The following is a 23,673-nucleotide window of genomic DNA, read 5'->3' on the forward strand; positions in this document are numbered from 1 at the left end:
TGTGCATGTTAGGAGGAGAAATCCCCCATGCACCCAGCGCTGCAATAAACCAATGTCGACTTTCTAAACTATCATTTGGTTTGGAGAGTTTTCTTGGTTACAATTTTCGGTAACAGTAGTTCAGCACTGGAAAAGGTGTCCAGAAAGGCTATGGAGTCTCCAGCCTTGGCAATATTAAAAATTTAACGGGAAAAGGCCTTCAGCAACCTGCTCTAGTTGACCTGGCTTTGAGCAGGGGCTTGGATCAAAAGACCTCCAGACATCCCTTCCAAATTATTTTTTCCAGTGATTCTGTAATGTAGTATTTGTATTTAAATTATTTTATTAAATTCTTCAACTTATCAATCCTTAAATAACACTGTGCATTGAAGAACACGAACTTCCAATTTCTTTTGTCCCCATGCAGAATCATACTGATTTTGTGCTTTGAACAAGGAAAGGGAAAACAGTATCCAAATAAACTCTAGGGAAGAAAAGTGGTCACTGTGCATGCCCTAAGGTAAGATCCTGGATTCTATCAGCTCTAACAGGATAGGGGGAAAAAAACAAACAAAACCAACCAAACAAAAAAACCCCCACAAATAAACAAACAAAAAAGCCAACAAAACAACCCAAACCTTTTTCCACCTAGTTTTTGACCAGAACAACAGATTCTTGAAGATGAGACAGAAGTAGAAATAAATTAAAGAAAAAATTAGTAACTATGGAAGAAACAGAGTCTCATATGCTGTTCAAATATATACCAAAGAAAAAAAAAAATCTCAATTTAGGTGTGGACAATATGAATGCAGAAAATAGAGAATATTAATTCAACTGCTTTCATAAAAAAAGCGCTTCACAAATATAAAAAAAAACTACCGTTCACAGGAAAAAAGAAGATTCTTGCAGTGATTTATTAACCAAAAGTTTATGTTAAAAAGAGGGTTTTAGCTACAGGTTTCTATTTAATGAGAAGCTTACCCTGAAATATTGGGATTCAAAGTGCCATTTTCCTTACCTGAATCATGGATTCTGACAGCTGTGTTTCATCTACTTCCAATATCATCATTTTTATTTCCTCATAAGGCACTCGGAAAGACCCAAGGAAAATTGCTAAAACAAAGGTTCATCACATAATGAAGAAAGCAAGGCAACAACAATCTTTTTTCTACTTACAAAACACTAATTAAACAGGCTATAGCATCTACAGATTAACAAACACTATGCAAAGTAATATAGATAAGAGAAAACAATTTAAAATGTATTTTTAATTACTGTTCTCCTACAATTCCAGGCTTCTCATCCATTTGTTATGCACAACATCCAGCATCACAGAAGACCTCCATAAGCAGCCAGTGACAAGTATACTCTGCAGGATAATCATTGCTGTCACAGTATTTTGTGCTGAGATGACAATTACACTTTTTTTTTTTCCAATGGTGTCAGAGCTTTCTCTTGAAAAAGCACCATGAGAAACCAAAAACATATAAACAGTTAAAAAAAAAAAACCCCAACACTCTTATAAACACTGTTTATTCCTTCACCATAATCCAATCATTTCCTATTTTATCTCTGCTGGCATTTAGGACATTATTGCCTTTTTTGCTAGGGGTGGGGAGGGGTCAGGGTAGGCAGTATTCCTTGATGAATATGTTGAAAATATAGATAGATAATTAGATATATAGCTGTATGCTTGTACTTCAATATATACAGAAGAGAATAATTTCAGTCTTAAACAAGGGATAACCTTTAACTGTTTTCTGGGTCTTTTTAAATGTGTTTCAGTTGTATGAACTCACATACTTGGACTTAACGCCAATATGCATATAGGCACATATTCTCACACGCTTTAAAAAAAAGTCATTACTAGGCAGTCAGACAAGAGAGAAAGACATTTTTATGGAACTTTTTTACAACATTACTTTGGCATAAAACCAGAATCTACTTACACAGATTCTGTGCAATCTTTGGGTCCAAAACTTTTAATTCTTTGATTCGTTTCTTAATGGATTTCTTTTCTTCAAAATCCTCCTCCTCTTTTTTTACTGCCGAAGTAAACACAAATACACTCACTGTTAACTCTTAGTATTTTGAGAAAACATTAATGAATTCGGAAAACATATTTGCTGTCAAGCGTAGTCAATTCAGAAAGAAAATAACATATCATAGAACATACAGCAAAAAACCCAGAGATTTTGCATTTATTGCTTATATTCTCAAAATTTTTGCTCTTCAGTCAAATTTTCAGCATGTTAGCCTTCTAGAACAAGATTATTTTTTTTCAATATATAGAAACTGATAAAGATGCTTATGTTAATTGAACAAATGGTCTGAGGTCATGAAAGTCATTTAAAATACCATGCAACATACTTCAGTCAGCCTGCCCTGGTTAGCTTTCTGAATTGGATTTTAACAATAAAAAATCTTAAAGAAGATATGTCAATATGTCTCAACACTGAGCAATACAGAACCAACCAAAAATTTAAGTATTCTTGTGACTGCTAAATATATGAATCAAAATTATCAGAGACCACTGGCTCATTAAAAAATTAACATTATCTTAGAATATAAATGAGTATGTAACTATTTTCCTTATCTCCTCCAAAAAGATGTATTTTTAAATATACGATGTAATCACATTATAAAATACCACAAAGACAAAGCGATCATACAAATGTACATCAACATTGCCAGAAATTTTGGCTTATTCTATCTTTTCAAAAAATAATTCTTAAGAATAGGATCTCCCAAATGCATTATGTAAGCTGAATTTATTTGTCATTATTCACACATTGTCATAAGAATTACACTTAAAATAACAGCATAGGCTTGATAACGTATGAGTAGGAACCATTCCAATTATTATGCAAACAAACAAAAAGACCAAAACCACACAAATCTTTCCTTAAAGCCAATCTGGTTGTCCTTTTTTTTTTTTTTTCTCTCTCCTTTCTTTCTTTTTGTTTTTCCCCCAGCACAAATCTTCACTGTCAAATGTTATTCACCCAATATATTACTATTGTTCATCTAATTCTCTATACTATTTCACAACTGCAATTAGTTTCCAAGCTTTTACAGTGTGATTGTTCCAAATTAAGTGACGCATGCTTCAAATATTTGAAAGTAGAAAATATGTTGTAATAAAAGTATATGCTACTGACTTCAGAAAGAGGTGGATATAGATGAGAACTCTTGTCAAGACGACATAGGAATAAAATTTCTAGCTCACTGTTGATTCTTGACAAAACTTGATGTAACATGAATTATCAAGAGGATTTCCTTAAATTGAAATTACTTCTGTAAATTTTAAGAGAGATCTTCAAGAGCTATGTCATTCTTAAAAAATGTTCTTCTAAGGACAATAAATTTTGCCTAGAATTGGGACACAGACTAAATGACCTCTTGAGGTCTTAGAGCTTTCTTGTCTAGGATACTACCAAAGAGATAAGAACTTAAAAGACCTCTGCATAGGGATTGAAGGAACTAGATTCTAGTCCCTTCCGAGTTGGTGGAGACACAAATTTGAATCATTTCCTAAAACACTTTTAATACTCTACACCTGCTAGGCAGCAGCATGAAGTTCCTCTTGAGGACATGCCACAGTGCAGAAAAGAACCTGGTATTCTGAAAAAGGAAATTACTGAGCTAAGACATAAAGCAGTCCTCAGAAGAAGGACTGATATCCAGGGTCCCGGCAAATAGGTTACAAAGCCACAATCCTCCCTCCTCTTTTGTCTTTCTCCCCACCCTACCTACAACAACCAGACAGACTTGAATTTCTTTTAGCACAGATTTAACAGAAAGGTTGGCATTCTCCTGTCCCAGGAAAAATAACACACTGCTGACTACGCATGTGAAAGCAAAAGAAGTAGGTTTTAACCACCAATATGAGAACACAATACCCCATGTTCAAAAGGAACAGAATTACATTTGAGCTACTGGATAAAAAGGAGGTTATCACTAAAACTTCACTTTTTTCTGGTTATGCTTTAAGAAGAGCACTGAAGCCTGAAGGGCATGTCAGGGGCTACGGATCTTGGGATCATGCAACTGTTTTCTCCTACAGTTAGACACCTTAACAGACCTCTCAAATATCTTATCAGCTACATGCTGGAAACAGTCATTCTTAAAAGCACTATTTTGAGTTGCCTGACTTATCAATGCTAGAATTGCACATTCCACTAGAAGACCTGGACATCTCTGTAGCACACGCTTCATGCCATCTTCATGCCTTACTCATCTGAATCATAATGAAAATACAGTAATGCCTTATGGCTACCTCAGAACTTTGCAAATCATCATTTTACAGGAAACAAAATAATTTCCTTAGTAGCTGCAATAAAAAAAAAAGTTAAATTATCTGTATTTATTAATTTACTTAAACTTGCCCTGACAGCCTTGAACTAAATACTAATACGGGCTGAAATAGAAAAAATACAAATGTTTGCCTTTTCCAGCACTAGAAAGCAATACTTATGCACTGCAAGTCTTATAACAGAGATAACACACAGATACACAAACATACAAAAAAAATCAGCAGCTAAATATGCACTACTTTAACTCCCAACTTTCAAATCAAGAAGCAATGCTGCAAATGAACTGACTAATTCCCTCTGGAATTTTCACCCAGGAGGGGGTTACACACAATGTTACAGCAATACTTACGGCATCGCAAATCTAAGGAAAAATGTATAAGCATAGAACATATTTACTCGAGGAACTCATGCAGGAATTGTAAGCAGAATTATACAATTATGCAACAAACTAAGTTACTGCAAACTTACATGATACTTCTTCAGGAGAATTCAGATCATATCCTTATGTAGTTGGCAGCAATAAGAAGCAGAGGATACATATTACTTGTCTTCCCTATTGGAAATGTTACACTTTGCAATGAAAACGCTGATACCTCCTACCACCTCTAGAAATTTTTACCTCATTTGCTTATTAACTTATAAGGGAGGGGGAAAAAAAAAAGGAGACAATTCTATTACCTATTTGCAACAAGAAAAAAGGGAAAAAGCCCACTGGGGGTGGGGGGGGGGGGAAGAAAAAAAATGTAATAGAAAGATCTGAACAGGTGAAGTAAATATCTAGACTAACAGGAAATCAAAGAAAATAAGCAATTAGATTTCTATTTGGGGAGGGCGCTGGAGCAGGGAGGAAAGTATACAGAGGACAGAAAAATGGGAAACATCTGCTTACATTGGAAAAAGAGAAAGCAGCCCAGTGAGAGTGGGCAGCTGCTGCAGAAAGGAGATGACTATCAAGGGAAATAGATGTAAGACATTGTCATGCTAACGAGAGAAGAATCAAACCAGGGAATATCAAAATGCACAGACAGCTCTCACGCCTCCAGAAGCTAGACCATCATATTAAACCATTAACTTTTTCGAAATCACATGTCTTATTTCAGGTATTATACAACTAAAAAGGAATGTTACATATCAAGAACCACACATCCTTTTAAGTTCTGTCTCTATGCTACATCTATCACACTGAGGGTATACACATGGTACCAGCATCTAAACTGGATAATGTTTAGTCAGTAGTGCCTCTTCTGATGCTCCAACTGCTCTGCCATCTCAGGCTGGGAAACAATGTGCTAGAGCACTTTGAAACACACAGAATTCATCTCACACCCTTCACAGTTCCTCTTATCTCCACAATCCCACATCCTTACTAAACATGACTCCAAAATTAAGAGATGTAGTTGCCAGTGTACAGATGGACAAATACCTGAAAGGAGTTTAGCTATTGGAGAGGTTGCTTTTACTGTCTCCTTCAAACATGCATCCACATACAAATTCAACGGTAGTGAACTACCTCACCTGTGGCAATGATCTGACTGAAATCAGAGTCCTGAAGGGAGTGGTTACAGGACAATATCACATCACAGTTGGAAGCTCACAGAATAGCATTTCATAAACATGTGGATTGAATCCTACATAGCTACTCCGCAGATCTCCGAAACAATAACATTCTTGGTAGGTGCCACTGAAATAATCTGTACATTTCCATTTCTGCCACAGGTCTTGATATAATCTACTACCCACAATCTTTGTGCAAGACAAATCATGTCTGTACACCTGTATGCTAAAGGAAAAAAAAAAATCTTCTAAAAGACATCATCCTACTGAATAAAACCAAAATACCCTTGAAATACAGGCTTCAAAAGGAACACACACATCTGAACATTTATTTTAAAAAGTCTGAATTCCTAGTTCAGATGAAACTTGAAAACTACATTACACAGAAATCTACAGAACACTCAATGGAGTTATTTTGTCACTAAGTAACACAGCATACAGAAAATTATACAAGACCTTGCACCTTTCCTACTCTCTCAGCTAAGGCAACAGTCACCTTGCAGTCTGTCTTCATCGAAAAATGAAAGAACAAGCCTGGGGTCACAGGCTCAAAGGATGTACCCATGTGATGTCTCATTATGAAAGTAGGTGCCTACCTCATCTGTTTAGAAGTCTAACTCTTAGAAGTAAACGATAGCTTGTGCCCCATATAGTAGGACATTCAACTGAAAGACCTGCATTCTTTATCTCCAAAACGTTTTCTGGAATCAAAGGAATAGATCTTTAATAGAAGATGAGATTGTAGCTAAATAACAAATGTTGCAAAAGTTCTTAGTTATTCAAAGCAAAAACGTGGAATAACTTGCTATAAATCACAGAATGACTGAGGTTGGAAGGGACCTCTGGAGACCATCTGGTTCAACACCCCTCACTCAAACAGGACCTCCTACAGCCAGATGCCCAAGACTGTGTTCAGGTGGCTTTTGAATATCTCCAAGGACAGAGGGAGAGTCCACAACCTCTGCGGGCAACGTGTGCCAGTGCTCAGTCATGCTCACAGGAAAAAAAGTGTTACCTGATGTTCAGGAGGAACTTCCTGTGTTTCAGTTTGTGCCCACTGCCTCTGGGTCCTGTCACTGGACACCACTGAAAAGTCCTTGGCTCCATCTTCTTTGCACTCTCCCTTCAGGTGTTTATATAACATTGAGAAGATCCCCCCTGAACCTTCTCTTCTCTATGTTAAACAATCCCAGCTCTCTCAGTGGTTCCTCATAGAAGAGATGCTCCTGTCCCTTCATCATCCTCATGACCCTTCATTGGACTTTCCCCAGTATGTCCATGTCTCTCTCTTACAGTGGAGCCCCAAACTGGACACAGTACTCCAGGTGTGTCCTCACCAGTTGTAAAATCAAAGGCCTGACAAGGAATACATGTCTTTTGGCTGACAGAACACAGTCTTTTAAAGACCTGGATTGTTTTAACAGCTCCACAACTACTGTCCCACAATATGACATGCAAAAAAGCAAAGAAAAATTTAGTCTCCAAAAAAGGACACAGACAAGCCTATTTCCTAGGCTGTGACGTTACACAGGTGCCATCAGCTCCATTTGCAGATTCCATACTGAGTTGCAGGGTTCACCAACACAGTTATTTGTGACAATCTGCTTCAAAATAGCAAAGAAATTATCAACTAGATCTAAATCATTCTGCAATATCATTGAAGACACCTATTTGATTTTTTTTTTTTGTAAAAACAAAGATAAAATGAGGGTGCCGGGCACAGTCCACAGAAGTAGGAAGAACACCTGAAGGCTGAGAGGCCAGGAGGCTGGTAAACATTCTTTTTTCCAAAAAAATCAACCAACTTTAAGGTTTCATCAACACAAATGTTAGCCTCTGGGACTGTTCATCACTCCTAATAACCTAATCCAGCCCTTTTATGGGGTACCCCTTTTATGGGGTACATGTTTCAAGTACTACGAAAAAACTTTCATGCTCAATCTTATTTTACATCTACATATATCTAAAACCTGAAAAATCAGCATGAAGCTATTAACTATGGTAGGAATATAAATAACGTTTTACAGTTTTACCTGTCAGCTTTGAAACTGAAAACGTTTCCATTACTTTATATCAAGTTGGATTGCAAACTCCTAGAAAGTATGGGTACTTGATATTCTTCTTCACGTTCACTACAATAGATATGTGGAAAATATAGTTCAAAGGTGCCAATGTAGTCCAAGTTCCTGTTTATTCAGGCCTCTGACCTTTTTGACAATTTCTGTTCATCGGTAACTCATATCTTTGGAATGGTAGTTGCTGCAATAGTGAGTATTTCTGAAGTTTTAATTTTTGTGTTCTGAGCAGTTTGTAAGAGATTGTCACTTCTTACCTCACTCAAACACATGTTCAGTCGTGCACACATACACTGTTGTTCCTATATTGACAATGCTGCTGTTGAATTGGCTCAGTTCATGCATGTATCATGATAACTCAGTCATGCTTCATGATAACTCATTCAAAATAGAGGATTTAATTACAAATAATTTCTCAAAGGTACATAAGAACTGGCATCATTGATAACAGCACAGGTACAAATATAATCAGGCATTTTATCTCTGACAAGCTATTGCAAGGTAATTCAGAAACATATGCCTCTATAATCAGCTATTAAATACATTCAATGACTGACTTGATAGATACTTTCATACAAAGCTTCTCTATAAATCATAATTTTTTTCAATTTTAATTTTTTAAAATATTTTAATTTACCACAAAATACACATCCTATTAAATTTGTATAATTATATAATCTGCATGAGAAAACAACGGAAGCATATATAATATGTATGAGAGTTGGAGAGTAATTATATTTATAAGTGTAATATACTGATACTTTTTCTTATGGCTCTGTAAAATAAAAAAAACTGGAACATCTTTTCAGATGGTTTTAGCACCTAGCACCTTTTATATTACTTAATACAGTCTTTAATTTTCTATATGTACATCACATTCCATGCATAAAAGTACATACTTCATCTTAGAATCTTTACAGTTGCCAGCACATGCATCCTGCCCATTGAAATACTGTACAATCATGGCATGAATACGTGGACCAAAAAAAAAAAAAAAAAAACCCAACAGCTAATTAAGACGGACATTTAAGGTCCTTTTTTGCAGGAAGACATAGCAATAACAGGCATAGGCCAACGAATCATGTAACAGGAACTAGTGCCCTGGCAAGTAATTAACCAAATGAACTTGGGTTTGTGCTTTCACCCTTTTCCTCTTCTTTTATAACAATGAACACGGGAGTTTTCAGCTAAAGAGTACTGCTTTTGAGAAATTAGCCATGTAGCTAAACTAAGTCACAAAGTTTTTTAAAGCAGAAATACCATTTTCATTTTATTTTGAAAACCTAAGTGTTATCATACTGCCTAAATAGTTTCTAAATAACGTTAGTTCATTCATAAGACATTAAGCTCTCACATTTCAATGGCAACTGATGAAATTCTGAAGAAAAAAAAAAAATCAACTCTAAAATCCTATTTCTTAAGAAGTAACTATCTAAAATACTACCAGAAATATGGCACATACAAATAAGAAGAATCTTTTTCTTAGTTACAATCTGAACACCTGCTTCGCTCCACACTAGAACTGAAAGTTTTAACCAAGACTGATTCAACTCCTGGAAGGATTTAAAATGTCACTAATTTTCCTGGGAGGGAAAAGGAAAAAGGGGGGGTTGAGACGAGCTTTCTGCTACAATGGAGCTTGCTGTAAGGGGAAAAGTAAAACATACCGATGTTCCCAGCAGTAAAGTTATTTAGAGTCTAGTTCCAGTAGACACATAATTCTGCGGTTTTCAGACCTCCTCATTTTAAGATATATTCCTACCATCAAGACTTAGCTGCCTGGGCTTACAAGGCTGATCCGTCACTTGACAGAAGCTATCAAAAGCCGAATAACAGGACACGACTGCAGTTGCACAGTTGATTCAAGAAGCACTATAATGTTACTTATTACCCTGTGAAATGGAATGACAACTGTTCAACTCCACTTTTTTGGCTCCAATATCTGGAAGGAGATCGAGAACCACACAGAAGTATTGGACAAGAATCCAGCATGAGTCATATTAAGTGAGACAAGACAACAGAATGAGCAAGATCCAGTTAAAAAAGCAGTTAGAATCATAACTACACTGCTGCCTCCAGAAACCTCTTCATAGGAATAACTATGCCCTGTTCGATCAGAAGTCAACCTCTTCCAGGGATCAATAAGATGCATAGGAAAAAGTACAAGAACAAGTCAAGCATACACTTCTTAGCAAGTGTCCATATATTTGACTTTCAGAGGTTGTCCAATTCTAGAGCAAAATCTTTTCATTTAATAACTCTCGACAGATTGTTCTACCATGCATTTGTGTAATTGCTTTTTACACCTAGTAAATTTTAAACATTGAAGTCCTTCAGCACAGAGTTCCCATTAATTATGTACTGTACAAAGAAAGGCTTCCTTTTATTTGTTTTGATAATCTTGATCAGTTTTCCTGTACCTCTGCTATACCTTTTATCAGCGAGAGGAAACAAAACCACAAAAAGTATGCAGCATGTGGGCACAGCCTGAACTTGTACAGTGACACTTTTTTTATTATTATTTTATTTTTCTTTCCTAACAGTTCCCAAAATCCTATTTGCTTTCAACCATTACTGAGAAAGAGAAGATTTTGCCAGTATATCAGTAATTTATTATATTGTTAACTAATCCTACCCTTTATTATTATCTACAATATGTCTACCATGGGTATCAACTTTGCTAATTGTAGATCCTCAAACCCCAGAAACCTTTTTAAAAACTGTCATCACATTTGTCACCTTGCTTCCTTTCCTCTGAATGCTGGCATAGGTTCAAATAATAGTTTACAGTTCATAGCCCAGCTGTTTCACCCTTCAGTTCCCTTAGAAGTCTGGGGTGAATACCAACTGGTCTTAGCAATCTGTTACCGTCCACTTTATTGACCTATTCTAAAACTTCCTCTACTGACCATGAATGTTGTGATTTGTCCTCCAATGCAGTGCTCCCCCCAAAGACCAATTTGGAAGCAACTTCACTATTGGACAAACAGAAATAATTCTAAGCTTCAGCATTTGGAAGTAGGAAAGAGGGGTGTTACTTAAACTTTCTTTTTTTCCTTTGGAAGACAGTTAAGAAGCAGTAAATCATACCTTTATATTGCATTTTTATTAAGTATCCATGCTCAAAATTCACTAGTATGAAAATTTTAACACCTTAGCTCTAACTCAACAAAGCAGTAAGAATTAGAACAGCGTTTGAAACATACAGAAGTCACTGGAATTTAAATACAAGCATATAGTCTTACGTAAAATCTGAATGAAAAAGAGACACTCCAAAATGCGGCTTCTGCTGCTTATAGATTTTATGTAGTATGTGTTAAATACCATTAATATACTACAGTATTTGTATTTCCCTAACTATGCTTTGTTGTTATTTACAAGTAAGACCACTAATTAAACTTTTTTTTTAATCTTCTAATCAACAATTTATTACTTTGCTTGATATTAAAACTCATTCAACTTCACTAAATAGCTTCTAAAAATTGGACAATGACTCATTTCTAGGCCAAAGTCCAAGGTACAAGCTAATTTTAGATATTACTGTGCAGTTTTTCAAACTGTTAGTATTTATTGTTATTTATTTACAAGAATAAGTAAAAATATCTTTTTCCCATGTACACCTTAATTCACTATGCTGTCAAAATTGTTTCATCATAATCTTTACTTTCAATTTAATACATATGTTTCCTTGAGTTTCAAAGACTGAAAATCTGGACTGAGCATAAAGCAATTCAAGTTTTTCCCCTTCAGTTTCTCATACAACCACCTTTGTTCAAGTTAGACTTTTAATTTAAAAGCATACAATTAAACAAGGTTGACTTGATGACTACAGTTCCCATTAAAGAGACCTTAGGACTTGCACTTAAAAAAATAACTTTCGATGTCTTACAGACTGAAGTATAAGCTTATGCATTGTAGATTCTTAAAAACACAGAAGCTGAAAAACACGCCCTACTTTTTACCAAACACCCCATTATTACCCATTTCTGTTAACACTCCAATAGAAAACAGGCTGTAACAAGTAATTTCATGAGAGGAAAGCAAGACCACACTTACAGACTCATTGGACAACCTTACTTCCTAAGTTACTTGCAAAGTTTTACTTTATCGCTGTCATTATTACTTTATCACTGCCTGATCAATAAGATCTTTGAGGTCATTTTCTCCAGTCAAACAGGATTTTGAAAACAGAGAATCTCCAGAGCACTTCCTATGGCCAGAAAAAGATATATATAGTGCAATATATTTTAAAGTTCTAGTTCCTCGTCCTGAGTTCTGCAAAAGCCTTCTCTATTCTGCTTCACTGACTCATTAGAGCAATTAACTCCTGCCATCGTCTCTTTTGCTTATTCCCCTCAAAGTCAGTGTCAAATTTTCCACTATAAAAATTTCAAATTATACAAGAATTCAAGTGCCTAAAGTCTACAATTTTAGAAGTTTTCATCTATGGACCACACAAAACAGAAATAAAGGAGGGGGAAAAAACAAACACACACACATACACCCATCTCAACTTTGTACAACACAGACTATGACAACTAAAGAGTTAGTGGAATTGTCCTACATTTCCTGTTTTAAGCTTTGCCCCCCTTAAATTTGCAACTTATAAGAAATAAACATGCAAAACTATACCAGTCTGCAAAATCATGACTAAAAAGGCCTTAATTATTCACTGAATTTATCTAATTAGCAAGAAAAGTTGTAACTGTGCTTCATACATACACACACTGTGAAGTACAAAGGAAAGACAAGTCAGAATACTTTTCAAATTAGAAAAAAAAATACACTGGCTTCAGATGTAAACAATGAGAACATGCAATAATGATTGATTCCATTCCTTTCAAATGACCTAATTGCCCTCAGAGGTTTAGATAGAGCTTGTCTGATATATTTCTATTATTGCATATACTGCATGCTTACACATTAAGACATAACATGCACATTTTTAAGTCCATAAATGTAACAATCTCCTTTTTTTGTCTTGGTTTTATGCAGTACATACATGACAAACAAATTCACTTCTTTGTACTACTGCCAGTCTTTTAAAGTCATATGCTACTCCATCCTAAAAGATGAAAGAAATTTTGAGGATTACAGTTCTAAAGTGAGTTCCAGCAAGGTACCCAAAAAGTTCACTATATATTTACAGTTGAAATACCTTTTTATAAATATGGAATGCATTTATTGTTCAGATAGCAATCTCTGACACACAAAGCTGAAAGACAGCATCTGTTTTAAGATTTAAGAGTTTGCTAGCAAAGAGCGTATTTTACGTAACAGAAGTGAAATACTCTGTTCAGTGTACATCAACTAAGAAGTCCTTTGGTTAAAAGACACAAACCCAGGCTTTACACTGAGAAAGACAGACTGTTTTCCTATCTAAGACATGTTAAGCTTACCTCACTTTAAATCCAAATACTTGGACCACCAGACATCAGCAAAAAAAGTTATCTTAACCACAAATTTCTTTCTTCTAAATTATTCTTTGACTCGTGTAAATTTTCCCACCCATTTAGTTAAAAATAAGTATTTACACCAAATGTATAAGGGTCTACATATTAGAAAAGAAGATTTTTCAGCATTAGTTTGTGCTAAGAAAAATACACAGATGACCAAATGAAACACTGAAGCAGCTTCATCCTGCTGGGAGACTTCAGCCACCCCAACATCTGCTGGAGAAGTAGCGTGGTGAGCTGTAGGCGATCCAGGAGACTTCTGGAATGCATTCAGGATAACTTCTTAAGCCAGGTAATAGGCAGCCCTACCAGAGGGGATGTGATACTGGACCTGTTTGTCACCAACACAAGTGAGGTAATCGGTGATGTCAAGACTGGAGGCAGTCCGGGCTGCAGTGATCATGCACTTGGTGGAGTTTGCAGTCCTGAGAGATAAGGGTCAGGCAAAGAGTAAAGCCAGGACCCTGAGTTTTAGGAAAGCAAACTTGCAGCTGTTCAAGGATTTAGTCAACAGGACCCCCTGGGAAACTTCCCTCAGGGAGCAGGGAGCAGAACAGAGCTGGCAGATCTTTAAGGACGCTTTCCGTAGAGTGCAAGTGCTCTTGATCCCCAGGTGTAAGAAGTTGGGAAAGGAACGCAAGAGATCAGCACAGCTCAGTCACTGATCTAGTGGAAGGTGTCCCTGCTCATGGTGGGCGGGGAGGTTGGACTAGATGATATTTAAAGGTCCCTTCCAACCCAAACTCTTATATGATTCTATGATGCCACAAATCACAGCATGCAGACATAGCAGAGCACTGCTGGTAATAGATGGGCGTCCATTCCTCCCCTCACACACTCAGCTTATCTCTTGGCTGCATATTCCTACCATTTCTGAAAAAGCCAGCACAAAAATCAGGCTGCTTCAAAAACTTCTTCAAGTCTCTAAAACAGCAGAAATATTATCAAGCAAGAAACCAAAGTAATGGGTAGTTTTCTACCAAAGTAGCAAATTTGATCAGCTTGTGGAGTAATCTAATGAGCACCAGAGTGGGGCAGGCCATGTAACAGGAGCAGGGCAGAAGACATCAGTCAGGCCTCTTCTCTTCAGCATCAATGAACTGACGCATCTGCTCAGTTGCTCACAGAGCACCCTCCTGTGATCCCAGTAGAGCAGAAGCTGGCACTGCATCTGAAAAAGGCTGTTCCACCCTTTTTCCTGACACTTTATACTGACCAGCATACATTTATCTGAATAGAGAATGCCAGAAGCTAATTTTTAGTTGTGCCAGTTCCCTGCCCCAGTTCACTGTACAGCCACGTAAACACTCATGTCAAACAAGAAGGAGAATTGTTCCCCCCATCTAGTAGCACCAGATTCACCTGTCACTGAAATATGGCACAGAACAAATTCACAAAATTGGCTACCACATTAAATTATAAACAGAAGTTATACATTTTCAACTAAACATTTCTTTTTACTTAAGGGTTGTTTCTCCTGGAATAGTACATTGTAACACTTTAATAAGATAAACATTTTTCATAATTGATTTGATCTTTCTAAGATTTAAAGTTAACAAGTACCATCTATATCTACAGCTAAGTTGAAGACATACTTCTGACAGAAAAATGATTCCATTAAAATATCATCTCCTTCCTTTAAACTATGGTTTTAATTTAACTTCATAAATTCATGCGGTGTTGTATAGTCTTACCAACACTCAGTTCTCAAAAATCAGTGTTTTACTACATATCCTTATAGATGAACAATACTTCAAGGTACTCACAAAAAAGACAATTTATACTAGTTATTATGTAAAAGTCATTTCACCGCGGAAAACATATTGCAGTATACAGTATGCTTTTGCAAGTGCTTTCACTGAACACGGATTTGCAAAGGTACTCTATGTGTTCCTATGTTAATTCTTTTACTGACCTCTCAACTTAAAACAATACAAGATCTTTCCAGCAGGGAAACACTGGATCAGGCTTTCAATCTAATTCATTAAGTGACTGCACAAAAAAAGCACATGGCAGCAAAAGAGACAGGGGAGTGCAAGGGCAAGAATGAATGACCTGACATAAGAGGGACAAAAAACTTACTAAGCTACCACTGTCACCGCATAGCACTGCCAGTGTCTGACATACCAAAAAGGCAGGGGCAGTACTAACCTCACAGAGGACTGTGGGAAGAAACGGCAGTACATGGGACTCCAACCTGAAAGGGCAGAGGGGAGAGAACAGCAAACTGGGATTACTAGGGAGGAGCTGGCATATCCTGAATGAAACTGAATGAGGAAGCCACAGTCAGCAGCGGACTGCCAAATTACACAGGCAATGGGAGGCCAAGGACATCAGAGATAATGAAGAGCACTTCCTCACACCAATCCCTAAAGTACCTCAAAGAACCTGAAGTACGCCTGGAGATCCGGATGGGTCGCTTCTACCAACCTAAGACAACAGACATCAGTACGTAACCAGGCAGTGCAGCATCTCTAGATGTCCAAGATGATGGCATTATGCTGAATGGCAACCTGAAAGTACCAGTGGACTTGCAGGTCAAATGCTTGGTTTGAGCCTTCAGAGCAAGACTGCTCACTCATTGTTTCAACCCCTGGCAGCTGGGAAACCTGGGAGGCAAGCCAAGAAACAGCCGAATCACTGTGGATTTCCCGTCCTGCAATCTGCAGCCCAACCTCTTCCTCATGCACTACTGCTCATAGACATTTACTTTATGTGGTGTATGGGGACAGGGAAGAGAAGATGAAGGAAAGCAGGTCTATCCCTTACTTTTAAATTTTTGCAACAGTAACACCAACTATAGTGTCATCTAAAAAATGTAAAATAGGAACTCTCATGGTCCAAAGACCAGGTCACTGCTATACGAAAACACAACATATACATTATTTATACTTTTATTAAGTGTACCTTCAAAATATTGAGCTATTTTTCTTAAAGATGCATTCACAAGATAAGTGTGCCTGAACCTCTCTGATCTAGTTGATTGGAACCAATCTGCAGTTTAAATTTATTCATGACTAGTTTATACCTATTTCTCTTCGTTTAAACAGTTCTTTTCCCTTCCTAATGCTCTTCTAAAAGTATAAGAAAACATCTTAGCACTACAACATGATCTTTGCTTTTTCTTAATTAAAAATTTCAAATCCATTTAATCTCTTCACCTGATGACACCAGCAGTTTCTATGCATCTGTGATTTAATCTGTCTTGAGTCTGGGACAGTAGAACCGAAAGTCACATTACAAAGCATGACTTGTAAACATATTAATGACAATGCTTCCCCACTGGAAACACTTCTGTGAAATCCAGGATTTGTTCTGCTCTTCTTCCTGCTCTTCTTCCCTTACCTTTTTTTTTTTTCCTTTTTTTTTTTAATTTTTTTGTAAACAACTGATACATATATGTACATAAACCCAAATAACTAAAAAAAAAAATAAAATCACAGATTCTAGCACTAACCTGAAGTTTGTGTTCACACTGTTAAATTACAGGCATAATCACCTCTTAGCTTAGGCTCTGATACCCTGATCACAAGGAAAGGCAACTTCTATGCTGTGCTTTTATACAATATAAAATGCATTTGAATGGACCGGAGAGTGTTAGTTTATTTCAGACAGCTTCTTTCTCAGATGATTTATTACCAGTTTTTTTGCTTTCTTGTGACACAGGTACACTTGCACTCACACTCTCCATTCTCAAATACCACTGGTACTCTGCCACTTTGTAAGTAGTCAGTCAGCTCCTATAGATCTCCATAAAAAACTATTAGCAAATGGCTGCTAGCAAGGCTACACAAAGATAGTAAGAAACATTTTAGTGACTGCTACAAAACTGTAACACAAAGGTTACTAGTTGCTCTTCTTGTCCTACCCTCTGTATTCCACCCCCCACCCCCCTACTTTCTCCCAACATGAGACACAGACCCTGTGGACTAAGTAGCAAGCTGTTAAACACCAGTTAGGCAAATACAGTAGCATTTAGCAGCATGAATAAGGACTTGAACATATTGAAATTTCTTTGTTACGTGACAAAAATTCTGTTTAAGTACAGACAAGTGAAGTTACAGATTAAGGTTTGTACAAAAAAGTCCTATGGTTCTTACTTTGTAGATCATATATGTAGTATAAATACCTTGAGATGGCTTGAAATGCACATAACTAGAACAAGTTCTTTCACAATTGATGGACTTAAAAGTAACAGCAAAATTTGCCAATCATACTTAAGAAATTGGCTTTGTTCCCAAATTTCATTTAATTGTTTCTACTATTCATCCAGCTTCTTGCCTGTGACATCCTAGCCTCCTTCAACTTGAGATTGCCTACAAACTCTGCCATTATAATGTCCAGCCTTCTCTTATGTAACAAATTATTGAAACATTTAATAAATAATTATTCCCAAACCTGATCCTTCTGAAACTCTACTAATAGCCTCACAGTCCAATGCATCCTTTTTTGATATTCCACACCTCCTCTTAAACTTACCTATTTTACAAATCTGCGGCTAATCCCACTTTTCTTTAAATTGGCACAGTGGCAATCCTACTGCAGTCCAGAAGTTAAATCTATCACATTTACTTTGCTTAGAAAAATTATCATCTTCTCAAAAGAAATGAAATTTTATCAACTCTCTGGCATAATTCACTTTTTATATGCTGAATCTGACACACACTCCCCCTTTAAAAAAAAAAAAATCTGCCTCTATATCTTTGGTTACAATTTTGTAGAAAAACTGTTCAGTATTTCTGCATATCATTGATATTGGACTAACAAATCTACCACACAAAGTCCTCTGTGATTTTTGAAATTAACTTGTAGAAAAGGTACTAAGCCTTTTTTCCCCAGCAAGAAAAAAATATAAAACCCCCTCAGTATTCCCTTGCTATAACCACTAGATGATACATGATTTCCTTGCAATCATCACTAAAAATTATATACACCATTCCTAATAAAAGCAATGAAATAGAGTTACATAAATTAATAAAGAAAAAACCAATAATGCTCCATAGTATAAGTTAAATTCAAGGTCCTTATGTGCACAAGTAACCCGAGTATTAGGCTGAAACAAAATCTGGCTTCAGCCAATATTTTTCATTGCTAAATCAAGAGCTGTCAATCAGTGCATTTGTTCGTGTGGTCTCATTAGAGTACATTGCTTCAAACTCAACAGTCATAGTAAAGAATGCGGAGAGCGTTAACTGTATCTACTTAACCTTCATCAACCAGCATTCATGCACCCTCATTAATTTTTTTCATCTCACTTTCAAGCATGACATGGCTCATACCAGAACAATAACTTGCCAGTAATTGTTCAAGACAACAGCTGGACAGGAACAGTGCAGGGGTGAACTTTCTTGTAGATTATAGGGTGCCTCAGTGAATTACAATTAGTTTAAAAAGTCATCTGTCCTGTTCAGCAGCTTTGAAAAAAAGACATTTCATTAGGAACTAAGGAAATCCTAACATATTTTAGGCTTTAATGATCCAATTGTATTGTATTTTCTAAGGTAGGAATTTCCCCAGATCACATGACAAATATTGAAATGTGTGAGCTCACAGATCAGTAGAAGATGTAATATTTATGAAATTGTCATGTGATATAAACTGAAGCTTAGCTTGCCATTCATTATTATCTAATTTAAATGGTAATAAAATAACAAGAATAATTTATACAACTCACAAATTACAACCCATCGTTACAAAACTCTCTGATGGTAACTTTACTGTACTCCTTTGAAAGGAAATCAGTGTCATATTTAAGAATATAACAAAAGAACTCAGATCATGTACACAATGCTAAAACAAACCACAAAGGAAAGCAACTGTATATATAGTTGTATAGTTGCATTCCATAACAAGCTAAAGGAAGATAGAGCTCTTGGTTTTCTTAATATTGTTCTTTCCCTGGGGTAAGAAAAAAAGTTATCCCCCAATCCTCCAGTCTCCCTCAAAACTCCAAATATGATTTGCTGTAATTGAAAAATCCAAAATATATCTGCCTTTCTGTGATAAAATACTATATCCATCTAGTCCAGATTATGGTTATTATAATGTACCAATACTAAAAAAAAAACCCTAACAAGATTACTTAGAAAAAATGTTAAAAAAATCCTTCAGATGTCTATCTCTGTTAACAAACTGTTGTGTGCTGATAATGTTCCCTGTCTCTTCTACAAGAATCAGTTCAGTGCTGCATTATCTCTTGCTTTTGCTGCCCCAAAACTCAACCTTTTGAAAGTCAGAGGATAAGGTTCTCTACATTTATCTCTAGTTTCTGAGGAAGTTGTTGAAATGGAAGTGCTCCATTTCACCACCAGAAAAATCTCCATATCTAGAGAAACACTATTTCTTAAAAATTATTCATAGTTAGAAGGCTGCATTAATAATAAAAATGTATGTTTTCTTTTTATCATTAAGTGACAGATATCTGCAGAAATTACTAGATTTTTTTTTTACTATGATAAAAAAAATAAAAAAGTGGTGATGAAAGAAGAGCTATAAGAAGGAAGCAGATTTTCAATAGCAACTCTGGTTTCAGATGCAGAAAAAAACCTGTAGTTGAAGATCCATTAGAAACCTATATCCTGCCCAAATTCTTCACTTTGGAATAAGTTAATACATGGGACTCCAGCAACAGCTAGCGATGTGAATTCATACAGAAGATAATTCTCTAAGAAAACAATTATTTTTTTTTTAATTAAACCCCCCCCCCAGATTTAAATTAAAAATTCCCACTGCCATAGGAAAGAGCATACATAATGACAGTATGGGAGACAGAGCAATGTGTCTATGCCAAACAGAATGCTGGACAAGTATCATGAAAAACAAACAAAAATAAAGAGAGAAAGCACAAGACCTAATTTTCCTCTCTGCATCAACCAACCAGTAGTAAGAGTCCTTCAGCAGGCAGGAAAGATTTCAGATACAGTTTAAAACAAGTTTTTTATCAATGAATTGGTTTCCGTAGCATCAACCTCCCAAAGGCAGCACCAAATAAAAAAGCACACCAATACTGTGATGCCAGTATTACTTTGAGAAAAAAAAGTTGTTTGTCAGTAACTGAAATTCTTTAAGATCTGTTATCCAGACATACATGTGCAGTTATAGTTTCTAGCATAAGAACACAAATATACCACAGTATTTTTGCCACTGCCATTTCTCAAGGTACATAGTAAGCCACCATGTTCCTTTCTACACATCCTTCCCCAAAGCTGAGCACATTGCCATACAAATTTGGTGCATCATCTTTACTTTCACCCTTGCAAATTCAGAAATAGAAAGGTTATATACATACACATAGATAACATGTCTTAATGAATTCCAATTACCGACAAGTAATCCCTCTCTCTCAAATAGTTGCTTATATAGGCATTCATACTGCAGGCAATGAGAAGTTATACTCATACACCATCATTTACCTGGAATAGCATCCTGGAGTTTAACTGCATAAATATCACTCTTAAAAAGGTAATATGATGCTTAGAGATATCAGCAACAGAGTAGCTGATAAAAGTATAAATGCACTTCAAGCAACTGACAACCACATTATTATCATAAAGATCTCTCCACATGGCAATCAATGCTTATTCATCCTAAATCCCACCAATTTCCCTTATAACACTGCCTGATGCATCTGTAAATGAAACTTTCTGGGACCTCTACAATCCAGAACTTGACACACTCATGACAGATGGGTTTAAAGTGTGCTGTTTTGTTTTGATTTAACCTGACCAATGTAAGGCAAGAAGAAAGAGGTATTTAGAAATCTTCATTTTAGTTGTCAGTGGTGTTTTTCTTTTTTTGTTGGCGTTTTTTTTGTTTGGTTTTTTTTTGTACCTTTTCCCTTTACAAACATTTTACTGTCTACTGTGGCGTTGTTTATCATAGTTCTCGCACTTCCCTTCTTTACTCTGGAAGGAGTTAAGTCCAAGAGGTTCTTGCACTTCCCATACTTGCTCTGGAAAATGGGACTGTGAACAGGTCAACGCCAACAGTGTTTTATGGAAAAGAGAAGGCAGATACAATTCCATCTACCCATTATAATTATTTTCTCTGTTAGGATTCCATTAGACTTGAAGTGTGCCCAGAGATGCAAAGACACATACCCACCACAGTTTTACCTGGACAGACTTTCAGCAAGAAAGCACTGCAGAAAAAAAACACTGAGGGGGAAAAAAAAAGTAACTGTAGATTCTGGATGAACGAACCTTTTTCTACGTAAGAAAGAAAAACTTCTGCACATGTGAAAACAAGTGTTGTGGAAGCATCTATACAATGGCTCAATGTTACCCAAAATCGAGTGCAAGAAGAATGTGAGAATACCACTGGAATCTGGAGAATTTTCTGGTTTCTGCCTTCAGAGATCAAGACTTCTAAACATTATGCAATCATCAGTGAAGGTTGTCAGCTCTTCTCCTGCCCTTCCTTCCCTCTTTTCCACTAGCACAGAGGCACAAAACACTGAACAGTTCCAGGAAAGAAAGATGCCTGAACTCTGCCCGCAGCCAAATGCACTGCTCTGCCTCCATTAGGCAGGATGGGGATGCTCCTGGTTCAGACCATGAACCTCTGAAGAAAAAGTTCTCTTTTTCATTTCCTTTTTGAGAACAAGCTTTAGAGAACTTGGGTCAATGATGCTAAATTCAGGCTAAGAACAGAAGAAGAGATACTGTGTCATAACAAAATATTTATCATGTCACATTTTATAATTCGGGTGGGGAGCTTTAGAACAGGTTTGATTGATATTCAAAATTAGGATGGTAATTCCAACTTGTATCTTTTCTATCCACTTAAAAAATTAAGCCTTTGTTTCTCAGAAAGAAAACAGGGAGCTGCTGCCTTTTCAAACTTATTCAGCAGTTGGATCCAAAATGCCTTTTGCCCAGTCAACTTGAACAGAAACGCAGCTGTGTTTACACCAGCCTGTAACCGGAAGGAGGGAGGCTATACAGCAGTTTCCCACTTCAAAGTAGAGCCTTCAATTTTTTACCACTATGAAACAGTTCACACTAACATAGTAGATAACCAGGACTGTACTGTATCAGACACTGAAGAAATGTAAAATTCTACTTCCAAAGCTTTCCAGTTCTTTTAGGTGTATTTCTTTCCATAAAGCTTCAAGAGTATTTGAAATAGCCACTAGGTTATAAATCAAAAAGACAGACTAATGTTTCAAAAGTTAGGTCCCCAAATATTGGAGAGTTTGTGCCATTGCTATTTCCAAATGAACTGTAAGAACTAAAATAACTAAATACTATTTCAAAATGAACTATATTCAGTACCATCTCAAACCAAACACTGAGAAGGGATGTTTTTCTACACTATCCACTTGCAAAAATAGGACATTGAGACTAGAAATCCACAAGCGTATTCTATTCTAGCTCTATAATTTCAATCTTGTTGTTCTTGTTGATCATCAGTACCAACATAATTCATTCATTAGTAAATGGCTGGGACATGCACTTTATACCCAGAATTCGTCTTACTATCAACCCACTTTTTGAGTTTGAATGAGACCTAGAATATACTGAGACTTCACATGATAATTCTACTTGCTAAAGATATCTCACAATAAAAGTCATCCTCACAGTTGCCTTCTTGCATCTACTTTCTGAAAATAAATTCAAGCACATATGCTACAAATAATAAACAAATAACATGGCTGTTCAACGTGTAAAATATTCTTTTTTTTTTTTTGTCCACTTAACTTTAAATCAACACATAGATCTAGATTGAGGGCACTTTTGTGCTTTTGTCAATGCATATTCAAAGCTATTAGTGCAAACATAAACAACAAAACACTATACTTATATAGAAGCAAAAGTATTTCTAATCTATGACCTTATCTGAAGGTTGGTAGAAAAAAAAATCCTTTTTTATGCATTACAGAAATCTACAAATTATTACCTGGTAATTTTATTCTGAGAACTGATACTTTGGTTTAAAATTACATTGCTTTGTTAGAAAGTATAAAGGTAATATTTCTGTAATTCTCTATATTTTAAACCACAAGTTAACTACAATAGAAAATACATTTTAAAAAACTGTTACTATTCCAGAGACTTGGGAAAAAAAATCTATACCTAAAGCTGCATAGCCATTACTTTCAACACATACTAAACATTAGATTTTTAACCAAATATTTGAAACAGGTCTGAAATCACAGTTCTAAATTGCAACACAAAGAGGGAGGAAAAAAAAAGGATTCTTAGCTTCATAGTCTCTTAAACCATCGCATACATATTGATATATCAGAAAGCAGAGGTTGCAAAGTTTGCAGAGAAGCATGCATTAGTAAGT

General features: G+C 36.1%; 1 protein-coding gene across 1 annotated transcript in view; it reads right to left on the reverse strand.

The window, feature by feature from the left end:
* Positions 1–23,673, reverse strand: part of DIAPH3 (diaphanous related formin 3) — a 254,424-nt gene that overhangs the window by 137,987 nt on the left and 92,764 nt on the right. Inside the window, exons 18-20 of the mRNA XM_059831346.1 lie at positions 4,764–4,796; positions 1,929–2,024; positions 998–1,092 (exon numbers count right to left, since the gene is read on the reverse strand). Of these exons, the coding sequence (XP_059687329.1) occupies positions 998–1,092; positions 1,929–2,024; positions 4,764–4,796 (224 nt within the window). The remainder of the gene's footprint in view (positions 1–997; positions 1,093–1,928; positions 2,025–4,763; positions 4,797–23,673) is intronic.

The sequence above is a fragment of the Gavia stellata genome, chromosome 1, assembly GCF_030936135.1.
Source record: "Gavia stellata isolate bGavSte3 chromosome 1, bGavSte3.hap2, whole genome shotgun sequence".
In the NCBI taxonomy this organism is placed as follows: domain Eukaryota; kingdom Metazoa; phylum Chordata; class Aves; order Gaviiformes; family Gaviidae; genus Gavia; species Gavia stellata.